The following is a 12,560-nucleotide window of genomic DNA, read 5'->3' on the forward strand; positions in this document are numbered from 1 at the left end:
CACCTGGTCATAATCTCTTTTTTGAGACTTCAGACTTTCAACTATTCCATAATGGATAAGGAACCTTCTATGCCACGTGTTGCCGATAAAGAGAATGAGTTTAAATGTCAGAAATATGGTGTGAGTGCTCGCTCTCAGTTAAAAGCCCTGCATGTTGCTAGCAGGGAGATGCTACCTCCCTGAAATTAGTCTGCAGGTTGGGATGTCTGGTATACATAACTGTCTGGGCTAATATTTAGCTGCCTGGATGGCAAAGGGTTTTATTAGTCAACAAGTACAATGCTGCACTGCGGCATTGACACTTAGCTAATTAGCACTGTCTGAGTTTGCCTGGATCACCTGTGTATTAGCGTTAGCCAACTGGCTAACAAAGTCTCCGAGACAGAGTTATTTTGATTTAACAAAGACCAACTGTTTAGCCTTTCCAACATTTGCATTGGATAGTTTGTCTGTAAAAGTGTTACAGCCCTATTTGGATGGTGTCCTGGTGCCAAAGTATATTTATTGACCATAAAAAACAGAAGTCAGACACAGAGACAGACTTGATAGGTGTCATTAGAGTGTTGGATGCCATTGTAGGATGCAGGATATTTGCAATCCAGAGATTTCTCTCTTTAAGAGAGCTCAAAGGACACAAAACGACGGCCTGTTTATGTTGCCTTTACAACATTGGACCACTCAGACAATGGCTTAGTACCGGTCTAAATAATTCACAACCCAACACGACTGTTCACTCCGTTCAAGATTATTCCTGCACAGTCCCATAGGAAGCTTAGTCTAACGTTTATCTACTTGGTGTGTGTCAAATTCCCATCTCATCATTACTTGCAGCTGTCTTCTGGTACAGGACTAGGACAGATAGGCCTATAGAGGTTCAACTATACTGCTGAATCTTGTCCACCAGAAGGTTCATTTCAATCAGGTTTGAACAGTGACGCAATTGACAGTAACACGGCCATCATTAGTAGTTCGAAGCTGCAGAAACCACCAATTCAACAACAACAAAAAATGCTTGAGAGAAGTAATCCTTCTACCACGCCAACAAACATTTCTCAGCAAAATCGTACAGTTGTGTTCTAGCTCTGTCTTATACAAGACAGTAAACAAAGTGTGGATATTAACCTTAGTGTGGCTCCAGCATTCCCCCATTTTCTCCTCCACCATGACTGTAGTCCTCTATAGAACAATTTGTAGTTGTGTAAACCCAAGCCCAATATTGATGCTCTGCTCTGTCAGTACCAGAACCAGAGCCAGGCTGGATACGAATCCGACAGGGACTCAAGTCAACACACTATGCTATGTCTTCATTTGTGTGTGTGGGGGAGAGAAACTCTCCCCTCAAAGACAGCACATGCTCTGACTAACAGGAAGTCAATGTGGCTGGTGGAACAATCTTGCAGGTTATGAAAATGTAACTTGTGCATCCTGTGAAGCTGAGGCCTGCGGTGGCTTATGTCTACTAGATTTCATACTTCATAAAGCTGATGATATGGCGACCTGGACAGGCTAACATGAACCTTTGCGTGACCACTGGCAATGTGCCACTCTCAGTATGCTAACGCTAACTGTAGTCAACATGCAGTTAAGCTTGCAGGACAACAATGGGAATGTAATGCTGTTTGTGCTACCGGATATCCTAACGACACATTCATTCAACAACCCGGTTCATCAGAAGGCAACTCAAGAGAACGATTAGAAAAACAACAAAAAACGATCTCAAGAAACCTATCCTTCTATCTTCCTTTGTTTCTCTCTCTCGTGTTCAATCACTCTGCTAAAGCAGCCCTACCCACCCACCCATGTCTTTTTACAGTTTCTCTCCTCTCTGTCTGTCTCCATCTTTCTTTCTTTCTCTCTCTCTCCTCAGCATGCTCTTTCTTGTCTTTATCCCCGAGGATGTGCTCATTGTGTGCCAATTAAAGTCCTGGAATCTGCCGACAGCATTTCCTTCATTCGAACCCTCAAATGGGGGAAGGAGAGAAGGGCCAACAGAGACTAATCGCACCAAGCAGCTCTCAAGCCTCGTCCTATCCTCAAACACACCCGTAACCTACGCCCGACGTCTGCACCCAAACACGCCCTTCGCCGACACGCAAACCCGACACCGCACTCACCCTCGCGCATGCAAATACACGCACTCGTTTCCCTGTAATGGCAGGTCGGTTTACCCTTTTCTGCAGCGGCACCATGGTTTCCGACCAGCCTCAGGGTGGGCTCACCACCCTCCTTCCAAGAGTCCAAATCCTAATTCCGAGCGGGTCCAAGCCTCCCTGTCCCACGCGTAGCAGAGGCGGCACAGTTCTCTCAGGTCGGGGGTTAGCGAGGCGTTAAATCCAGCAGACCAGGCAGAGCAACTTCAACCAAAGTGAGCAAATCAAAGAGGCTGAGAGGATTAGGAAGGAAGACTCCAGCGTCCGTTTGGGTATGAGTTTCGGGTGAGGAACTGGGTTCCGTGACCCTCGCCCTCCCCCAAGCCTGCACACACACACTCACCGCTCACACACACACACCGCTCTCACACACGGCGTCCCAGTTCGACTGAGAGTAGCCCTTGTTTGTCGGGAAGCGCAGAGAATACTGGAGAGGGAGAAAGAGAGGGAGGCAACTCCGGCAAACACACAAACACCCGCACCCTCTCTGTCACAAACGCACACACACACTACATGCATCTGAGGGCATGCCTGCCTCAGAGCGCTGTAGCGAAATGCTCTGTCAGGCGTAAGGTGGAATCAGTGGGATGTGAGAGGGCAACTGATTCAGAGAGGAGGGAAAAACAGAGGGAGGAGGAGGGGAGAGGTGGAGAGGAAGGGGGGGGAAGAGGTGGGAGGGGAGAGGAGGGGGGGAGAAGCAGGGGGTAGTTAAAAGGGAGGAGACTCGGTTGAAGGACTAGTTTCTCTGATGCAACTCCTGCTTTGTCTCCAAAAACTCCAACCCAACAAACACACACACACAAATGAAACATGTTGGTATGGTGTGAACACACTGCTCATCTGTTACAGTAAGGAGGATTCCTCCAAGAGGTAAAAACACATCAGTCAGGGTATTCAGGGAGGCCGAATGGAGTCCATATATATTATGAATGAAGCAAAAGGCAAAATATCAAGGAAAACAACAGAGGGCCAAAACGAATGTGTGTCACTGATGCTAGCTTCCTCACAGCCATAGCATGTCATCATCTTGACACATCAAAACAGCCGGTTTAGAAAAGCCAGCAGAGAGAAAGAAGAGAAGAGTCAGGTACTTTTTGTTATGTTGCTGCTTTATAATAGTCCGTTTGCTTCTTCTCCGGTTCAGATTTCCGGTTCAAAACGCCTCTCACCAAAATACCTGACCCACATACACCCTTCGTGAGCTGCGTCACAGAAAAAAATAAAAACCCCCACCGACCTCCCTCACTCGCATAAACACACACACACACACCCTGCTCCAGGTCAGGTCCCAGGTCGAGGTCGATCAGCTGTGCCCTCTAAACCACAGCCTCGATGAGCGCGCGCGGGGGGGGGGGGGGGAGCCGGCCAGGGGGAGTGGGGAGGTGGGGAGGTGGGGGGGTGGGAGGTGCGGCGAGCGGTTTGATCCTCCAGGAGGGAACCCAGCCCGGCTCGGCTTGTTATTTCAGGACACAACCGAGCCGCTGTGGAGGAAGGGGGCCTGTGTTGTCGTACGTCTAGGAAAACACACACACCAGAGGCCTCGCCGTGACCACAGAGCCTGAGGGACGAGGCCGAGGCTCCAAATCCAACGACAAAGACGGTCTGGAAAACGCAGGCTGCCCGATGCGGAGGACTGCAACAAACATGCACTTGTCGGTGGGATCTGATCAGCGGCCGCCCCAACCAACTGGTGAGGGAAAGATTATCCCACTCTACAATGCACTGCATTAGCGGGTAATCTCGACTAATGCACACCACTGAGCCCCGCATTCCAGATGAGATCCTACCTTCTTTTCCTTGACCATTTCGCAGTCTTAACCCACAGCGCTCCCGTAATACAGGCGAGGCGAAGCTAGGGTAGGCTAGCTAGCATTATCATACCCCCGTTCAGAAAACACAACCGCAGGCTAAGGCAGGTTTGAGGTGTCTGTTGCACCATGGCAGCCATGTTGTTTACCTTCATCGCAGCCTTTGGCAGTGACGTGCCTGGGGCAGGCAGGCGGAAGCAGGGAGGCAGGCGGAAGGGTTAGGGTTAAACCCTAACCTCCACTGCAAAAAAAAAACCCTAGAGGAAACACTGCTGTCTATCTCTCTTTTTTCGCTTTCTCCTCCATCTCCCGTGCCCACCCCCCCTCCCTCCATGTCTCTCTCTCGTCCCGTCCCACCACCTCCCTCCGACCTCTCAGCGGCCGCCCCTCTCACCCGCTTCTGTTATTACCCAGACTCCACTGCTGTGCGGTGCCAGACACACAGTGGACGTGGGCCAGATCCCCATTGTGACACTAGCCTCCACATTGGAAGGCTACCACTGCTTCTGCATTAGAATGGGCAGCCTGGCTCCGTCTCAAACTCTCTCCCCCCCCCCCCCCCATCCCTCCCCTCCTCCTCTGCCTCTCTCTCTCTCTCACTGCTGCTCCTCCCTCCTCCTTATCTCTCATCCTCCGCACCTAGGGACCTTTCCAGATGATGCATATGGGTGATGTCATTACAGAGAGCAGAGAGCGATAAGGTCTGTTGAGGCTGATGGCAAATTAATGCCGTCAATCTCAATGGAGCATATCTTTCTCTGTTCTCGGACCAATCTGATACGATAGCCACATCTTAGCGAGCGACTTCTACGGTGTTCCGTTCCGCCAGGGAAGGCAGCAGAGGGAAGCGATTCTGGCTTCCCGGTTGCTTCCCAGAGGTTAAAGGTCGGTCAATCACGGACTCCTGCAAGTTGTTCTGAAGAAAGAGACACTGATGGCGTCGTGCACGTTAACCCTCCCTAAACAAACCGGAGGTGCGTGCTACCCTATCCTTCTCTCTACATTACTATCACGCGCACACACACACTCTCTCTCTCACTCTCGCTCCTGGTGTCTATTTTATTTTTACACACATGCAGGCACATACACGCACTCTTCACACATTGTCTCGAAGGTTTGACATACGTCGAAAGACTTCCCTTTCGTGAGACTGCGGTTGAGTGTTAGTGTTTAGAACAGCAAAGAGCCCTGCTATTCAGCCAACGAGACACACATAACCAAAGACCAGCGCCCCAGGGAACACCGCAATTCATCACGACAGGCCTCAGATGAACAGCTTATTCAGGGAAAACGTTTGACAGGGCCACCTCATCTTCTGAGGTAGACAGAGCTAATGAAACCGTCAATCCAGCACCTTCCAGAAGAGGGACCGTGTGATCAAGCCAGGAAGAGAGCAAAAGAGGATAAGACACTTGAAGTGGACGAGCGCAGGTTTACTGTAAGCCAAGAATTGGCTGTCTGTCAGTAGGGCTTTTCCCAATCCCAACGAAAAGAGGGTTTACGGTACATTCATGTATTACAGTCCGCAGCGATAGACTGCAGTCAGAGCGTGCACTCCGCCAGGACGGCAACCAAAACCATACTGGCCCCGTTCAGGTCAGTGCTCTCAGAATCACTGGAAGAAATCAATAAGGAAACTGGAAGAGTCAAACGGAGGGAGAGGTGGATAGAGGAGGAGGAGAAGGAAGAGGAGGAAGAGGGGGGTAGAGGAGGAGGAGGAGGAGGATGTGGGCTGTGGATGACGGGGGGGAGAAGTGTATGTGTCAACAACAAAAAATGTTAGCCAAGCTAATTACGCTTGCTACTAATAGCCTAGATGTGGTGAAGGGAGCACCAGTCAACATAGTGTGGGACATCGACCCCGACACTCACTGCCTTGTAGACACACTGTAAGTACAAACGTCCCTCAAAACTGTTCCGGAACGAGGAGCAGAATACACTATGACAGTGTCAAATACCATACAAACCCCGCCATCACCAAAACACAAGGGACGGGGTGACGCAATCCGCATACGTCCCGACCCAAACATTTTTCTTGTGAGAACTTTAAGACGACGGTTATTTTGAGGTTTTCTCTCTGTGGCGCGGCAGTAAAAAGAAGCTGGGCCAACGAAGCGGCATATTGAATCCAGAGGCCTCTCGCTGTCCTGCCCAGAATACAGCCTCCACAGGAAACACGTGGGGAGGGAAGGGAGCAGCTGTTCCTCCGGAGGAGAAAGGAGAGACAAAGGCGGAGAGGACGGAAAGGAGAGGGAGACAGAGGAGGGAAGAGGGGGGGGGGGGAATGCGGAGAGAGAATGCAAAAGAAGGAAAGGGGGAGAAGGAGGAGGAGGGGAGGGAGAGAGAAGAGAAGGGGGGAGGCTGACAGATGTGTCACCGAGAGGGGTGACAATGGGGTTTAGGACTGAGAGGGTCAAGGGTCACTCTCACAGGTCCTCCGCGCCACTGGGGAGAGAACAGAAGTGTGGGGGACCACATGCCTGTGGCCACATCAAAGGGAAGATATGCGCATTTAGACAGTCCCGTTCGAACCGTTCGAGTTCGGGTGAACGAGCTGGCGGGAATGACAAGACGGCAGCCGCGTTGAGGAGCTGTATTGTATTCGAACATATGCAACGTGCTTTCGTGGGACAATTTGAAGGAGGATATGTTTGGCAGAAGTTTACCGTCCAGAAATGCGGGAGTGCGTTACGGGATGCCGTTTCATATTGGACTTTCTGCTGCTTTCCGGAGCTGACGCGGGCTGCAAAACAGCCCCTGGGGAAGGGAGCGGTGCAGATGGAGCCAGGCGTCTCGTTAAGAACGAGCTGGCCTATATTCACACTCACGGCCCTGAGCCCCGTTACGAGAAACAGCTCTGTTCCCCTGCCGGTCGCTACCCCAGCAAGGACACTGAATCTCCCACTCACAACAGGCCTGTTGATTGTTCCTCCAAGGAAGAGGGGGGGCACCTAGGGCAGGAACCAGGAGGAAGGTCGGTCTTTTTACCGACGTGCAGCGTCCAGGGCTGGCTCTCCATCTCCGTGCCTCTGTCAGCAGAACTCAAAGGGCAGAGCAGGCCGAGCAGAGGGGAGGGCCTGTCCTTCATACTTCAAGACAGCCCACTGGCCACACGGTTTCCTCCCCGTGGGAGTCAATGGGGTTTTCTATGTGGCGATGCAAATGTCTGCAGTGTCTCATGCCGTGTGGGCGTCCGACCACATGGACAAATATTTGGGGGGGAGATGCCGACCTTGTCCTCAGCACACAGAGGCTTTGTCAACGGGTGCTGGGGAGGAACAATGGCCTCTCCATAACCTCTATAACCTCCCAGCAGGGGGGCTGACACACACACACACACACACACTATACAAGCACACACACACACACACACACAGTATACAAGCACACACACACACACACGGTATACAAGCACACACACACACACATACAGTATACAAGCACACACACACACACATACAGTATACAAGCACACACACACACACACACACACAGTATACAAGCACACACACACACACTATACAAGCACACACACACACACACACACACAGTATACAAGCACACACACACACACATACAGTATACAAGCACACACACACACATACAGTATACAAGCACACACACACACACACACAGTATACAAGCACACACACACACAGTATACAAGCACACACACACACACAGTATACAAGCACACACACACAGTATACAAGCACACACACACAGTATACAAGCACACACAGTATACAAGCACACACACACACACACACAGTATACAAGCACACACACACACACACACACATACAGTATACAAGCACACACACACACACACATACAGTATACAAGCACACACACACATACAGTATACAAGCACACACACACACACACATACAGTATACAAGCACACACACACATACAGTATACAAGCACACACACACACACATGCAGTATACAAGCACCCACACACGCACGCAAGAACCCCAAATCCAAAAATCGACTGGACCTGTGAGTACAACTAAAAAGCCAGTGGAGGCACTTCAACGACCCCATTAAGCCAACACCCCCCCCCCCCACCCACAAACACTCCCCCTTAACAATGACTTCACACTGCAATGTAATCATTAACCCAAAGTCCGACTCCCCAGAGGGTCCTGGATCTGACCCTGCTTACCTCTCCTCCTACTGCCTTTATGGGACATTTAGGAAAGACATGGGGTAGCTGTGTTTACTTATGTGGAAAGAACTTCCTAGCCTCTCGAGAAATGTAGGCTTCAGCTGTATGAATATGGCTTCTTTGGTGTAAACCTGTTGATTTTTTTTGAAGATATTTAAAACACAGAGAGAGAGAGAGAGAGAGAGAGAGAGAGAGAGAGAGAGAGAGAGAGAGAGAGAGAGAGAGAGAGAGAGAGAGAGAGAGAGAGAGAGAGAGAGAGAGAGAGAGAGAGAGAGAGATTTTTGCACGGCCACGGCTGTGAGGGAAACAAGTGTGTCAGTTCTTGTTTGCATGCCATGCACATATTTATAGATACATCAACGCGGCTTGTCAGGAATGTGAGAGCGTGTTTGTGTGTGGACACGTGTGTGTGAACAACTATGTCCATAAAACAGTCCCTCTCTTTGTGCATGTGTGGCAGGTGTGTGCGATTTACCCACACTGTGCAGTATGTGTGTGTGTGAGTGAGTGAGAGAGAGAGAGAGAGAGAGAGAGAGAGAGAGAGAGAGAGAGAGAGAGAGAGAGAGAGAGACTAACACACACTAATGTTGGTCAGTATTGAGTCCGTCCATCAACTGTGCTGGTCCCTCCCTCTCTTTCTTGGTGGTTGAGAAACAGGAAATTACTCAATCGGAGACTTGAGTCATAGTGACTGGAAGAGTGGTCGACACCTTTTTAAATAAACTGAAGAAGACAATGCTGTTAATTCCTGTTTTAGCATCATCAACGCCATCAACGTGAAAAAATATATTCAACCATCCACAGAAGGGCCACAGAACGGGACAATGCTATGGGTCTTCACAAAATATTTAAGTATATGATCCAACCATTTGCACGGCACCATGAAGACACTATCTAGTGGTCAGTCTACATGTCCGTTCCCTGGGCTAAGCCTGAGGGCAGATCCCTGCTTGGTTGACTTACAGTGCTGGTCATCTTCATCTGCAGCAGGGTCTGCAGGTACTCCTCGAAGGGGGTGAGCGGAGGCGGCTCCTCCGTCGCCTCCAGCTCCGGTTTGAGCGTGCACACGCTGTCCAGGAAGACAAAAAACTCGCTCCGCCGCCGCAGCATGTTCACGGCAGTCACACGGCACGCGGTCGCCTCGGAAAACTGAACGGAGCCTCGCGGAGGATGTTAATCCGTTAGACGCGAAGAACCGACAGTAGAAGTAAAGGAGTACGGTCCAAAAGCGTTCCGCGTCCGCCGAATTATGAGACCCCAGAGCGGGTTGGACTGGGTCCCAATTGGACAACTGTTAGTAGGATGAAATAAAGTAAACGCAACAACCCCAGACAGAACCTGAGGGTTGAACAGAGAACTGCCGAGGGGGTTTTCAGAGGAGTGGACCACTTCATGAGCCCTACCCTGTAGCCCAGAGCTCTGAGATTACCCAGAGTAAATCGAAACACTGTTTGACGTTGTCTTTAATCTGATTAAGACAGCCGCCCCCAACCCTTGACCACCCAATAAACCACCTCAGTGCCGCATAATGATTACTCCACTAGGCCAGCCTTCACAGGTCAGCCATTGTTCCTAAGCGGCTGTTTTTCCCAACTTTGTCCTTTTGGGGAGATTATCGATCTATAGAGTCTTATACCTTATGTAATCAAGAGTCTGGATTAAGGCAAACCGAGAAAATAGCATGTGTACAAGTTCAAACGGTTTACTCAATGAGAGTCAAGGGGAAAACGTGTGAACGATAGGGTGCAGAGGGGAAAACTAGACTTCTTCGTGGGATCTGTTTCTAGGCAAGGCCGGCATTCTCTGATGTCTCCCTGCTGAAGAAGGAGGGCCTAGAAGAGCTGGAGCATGGCCAGCTCGTCCAATAGGCAGCCCTGTTTACTGTCCCATCTGCCATCGTTTAACAGCATTGAGTGAGTGGGCATTGAGTGAGTGGGTGATACCGATATCTCCACATCTACCCAGCTGCAATACCACCCCCCCCCCCCCCCACCCCCAGCCAGCAGTTAGGGGCTTACAGTAAGTGAGCGAGACACAGTCCTCTCATCCAATCTCCATGTCCCATCGAAATGGGGCACATCCATCGACTTTACGAGCCAAGCAGGCCAGCTGGTAGCGACGGCTTGGTGTCTCGTGTTCGGCCCCGCCTCCTAGCACTCACGCTGGGCACAGTGGTGTTTCACAGGCGAAGGCGATCGGTTAACAACCGAACGTCGTGTCACTGCAGCTTCCCTGCCCCGGAGGCCCCAGCTGTCTGCAGGCGCATCTGAATCCTGTTCAGACACTGCGATGCGCTGGGGGGGGGACGGGGGGGGACGGGACGCTCGGAGCGTTCCGGCTATGTGCTGCGGTGACGTCTTCCGTGTATACATTTCATCTACCTAACACTCGGCTTGTTCTCCGACAGCTGGTTAAAATGGGACCGGGTGGATGTCAGACACAGGTGAAGCCCTTCTAGTGCTGCTCTGCGTGTGCCAACACTGGCCGGTATGTTTCTAAATTGAGAACTATTTGTTGTCGCTCTCCGTGTTGCTTCGGGAAACAAACACGCCAGCAAATGGCAGCCACATACAGTATCATTAAGTACACTTCACATAATAACAATCATTGTTTACAGTGGCCCTGAATAGGAATGTTTTGAACAAAACAAGTTCAACACCACTCTGTGTGTCTAGTCTCAATGCAGGATGTCATTTTGCTCTGGTTTGAACTTTAAAGGGCCTGGGGGCCTTTGCCTTCTCTTAGAGTATAGGGTCATGTCGAGGGGCTTCTAATTTTACAATGGCACGGTCCCAATCTCACAGGAACACGGCCTAGCTGATATCCATCGCCATGTGGCCCGTGGTCAAATCACGCCCCTGCAGGAATTCGTCCCGCGACATGCCTGCAGTGTCCCTCCATGTCCTCCAGGTCTATTTTAGGGCCTCAGATAGCCTGAAGTTTAGCCAGTCTCTCTCTTTTCAAGCAAACATAAGTGTGTGGCAACCTTGTTTACTTGTGACACCTCACCTTTGGCACATCAATTTTCAGGTGAATGTTGTGTCCCTGAACACCACAGCATAGTGAGTGTGTCAAAGGAATGTGTCAAGGGCAAAAGCTTGACATTAGATTCAGGCCCTATGGTGCATACCGAAACTCTGTAGACATAAACACGGATTAAAAAAATCTTCTCTTCAGCAGTGGAGAAAATAGTTGTAGTGCAAATGGATCTGGCTGTGTGTAGAGAAGCCTCACTTCTCTCATTTGAGGCGCACATAAAACAGATAGCGAAGTGAGTTTCTCACCACAGCTAACGTACGACATCTTGGTAAACCATTTGTGTGTAGCATCGGAAATAGGAGCATCCATTTTACGGTTCGAAGCCTCACAGTTGGTCTGATTCTGCTGGCAGTAAATCGGTCTGTAAGCTGATTTACACCGTGACAACGGCAGAAAACAACCCCTCAAGCCTTTTGTGGCTCCATCCATTCATTCTCTCTTCTTTGCTAACAGAGTGGGGTTCATGCCATCTGGAGCATTTCTGGCCATTCGCTGTTTAGAGGAGCTTCAAAGGAAATGTGGAAGGTATTCAAGGAAATGGCAAGGCGCAGACAGAGATGTGTTGTATACGGTCGTGTCTTCCCCCGCCAGCCAATCCGGCAAGTTCTGTGGACGCTTTGGTAGTCAACCCAGCCTGTCCTGATGTGGTTTGAGACACAGCACGTGCAGAAATAGGGGGATAATCTTCTCCTATTTGTTGAAATTAGACATTTAGAAGAAAAAAACATTAACAGCCATCATAAGCCACTTTTATTGACTCTATTTAGCCTTCATCATCTTAATAAGCAGGTCTAGTCATGTGGATGACTGTGAATGAGTCCAGGAATATGTGCCAGAAGTTCCCCAAGGCGCAGTCCTGTCAGGGCAGCCCTCCAACCTCTTGGCATTTCACAGATCCATCATCCCTGTAGCGCTATGGTGGGGGGTGAAATACCCTTGCAGGGGTTAGCTTGAGGAAAATGGAGGTTGGCATGGACAGACAGGCTCCATCATTAGGATGTATGAAGTTGTGAGATCAAAGACTGATGGCTTTTTCCCTGGCGAGGCCTGGATTTAGCATGACTTAGCATAACTCGATTTGTATTTATTTTTTCAAGCTAATCAATTCGGTTAAATCTTTCGAGTCGAATTTCTAATAAACGCTATTAGCGCCTCCTTGTGAACTCCCTGGAGAGCAGGGGCTGGACCCCCTGTGCTGAACGGAAGCTCTTTAGTTTGTGGGTGGATTAGATCCACTTTGGAAGCAGAACTAGAGATGAGAAGAGAGAGCGCTGAAAGCGCTAAGCTCAAGAGCCAGAGAGGTGCTAAAGAAGGGGTGAGAGAAAGAGAACTGGAACAAATCGTGCACCGCAGAGTAAGAGGGGAGGGAGGAATGAGGGGCTAAACATT

At 50.0% G+C, this 12,560-nt stretch overlaps 1 protein-coding gene across 1 annotated transcript in view; it reads right to left on the reverse strand.

The window, feature by feature from the left end:
- The window catches only part of fnbp1b (formin binding protein 1b), a 28,803-nt gene that overhangs the window by 11,999 nt on the left and 4,244 nt on the right, over positions 1–12,560 (reverse strand). Inside the window, 1 exon segment of the mRNA XM_067250213.1 lies at positions 9,096–9,281. Within this exon segment, the coding sequence (XP_067106314.1) occupies positions 9,096–9,281 (186 nt within the window).

Source organism: Osmerus mordax, chromosome 14 (genome assembly GCF_038355195.1).
Source record: "Osmerus mordax isolate fOsmMor3 chromosome 14, fOsmMor3.pri, whole genome shotgun sequence".
Lineage (NCBI taxonomy): Eukaryota > Metazoa > Chordata > Actinopteri > Osmeriformes > Osmeridae > Osmerus > Osmerus mordax.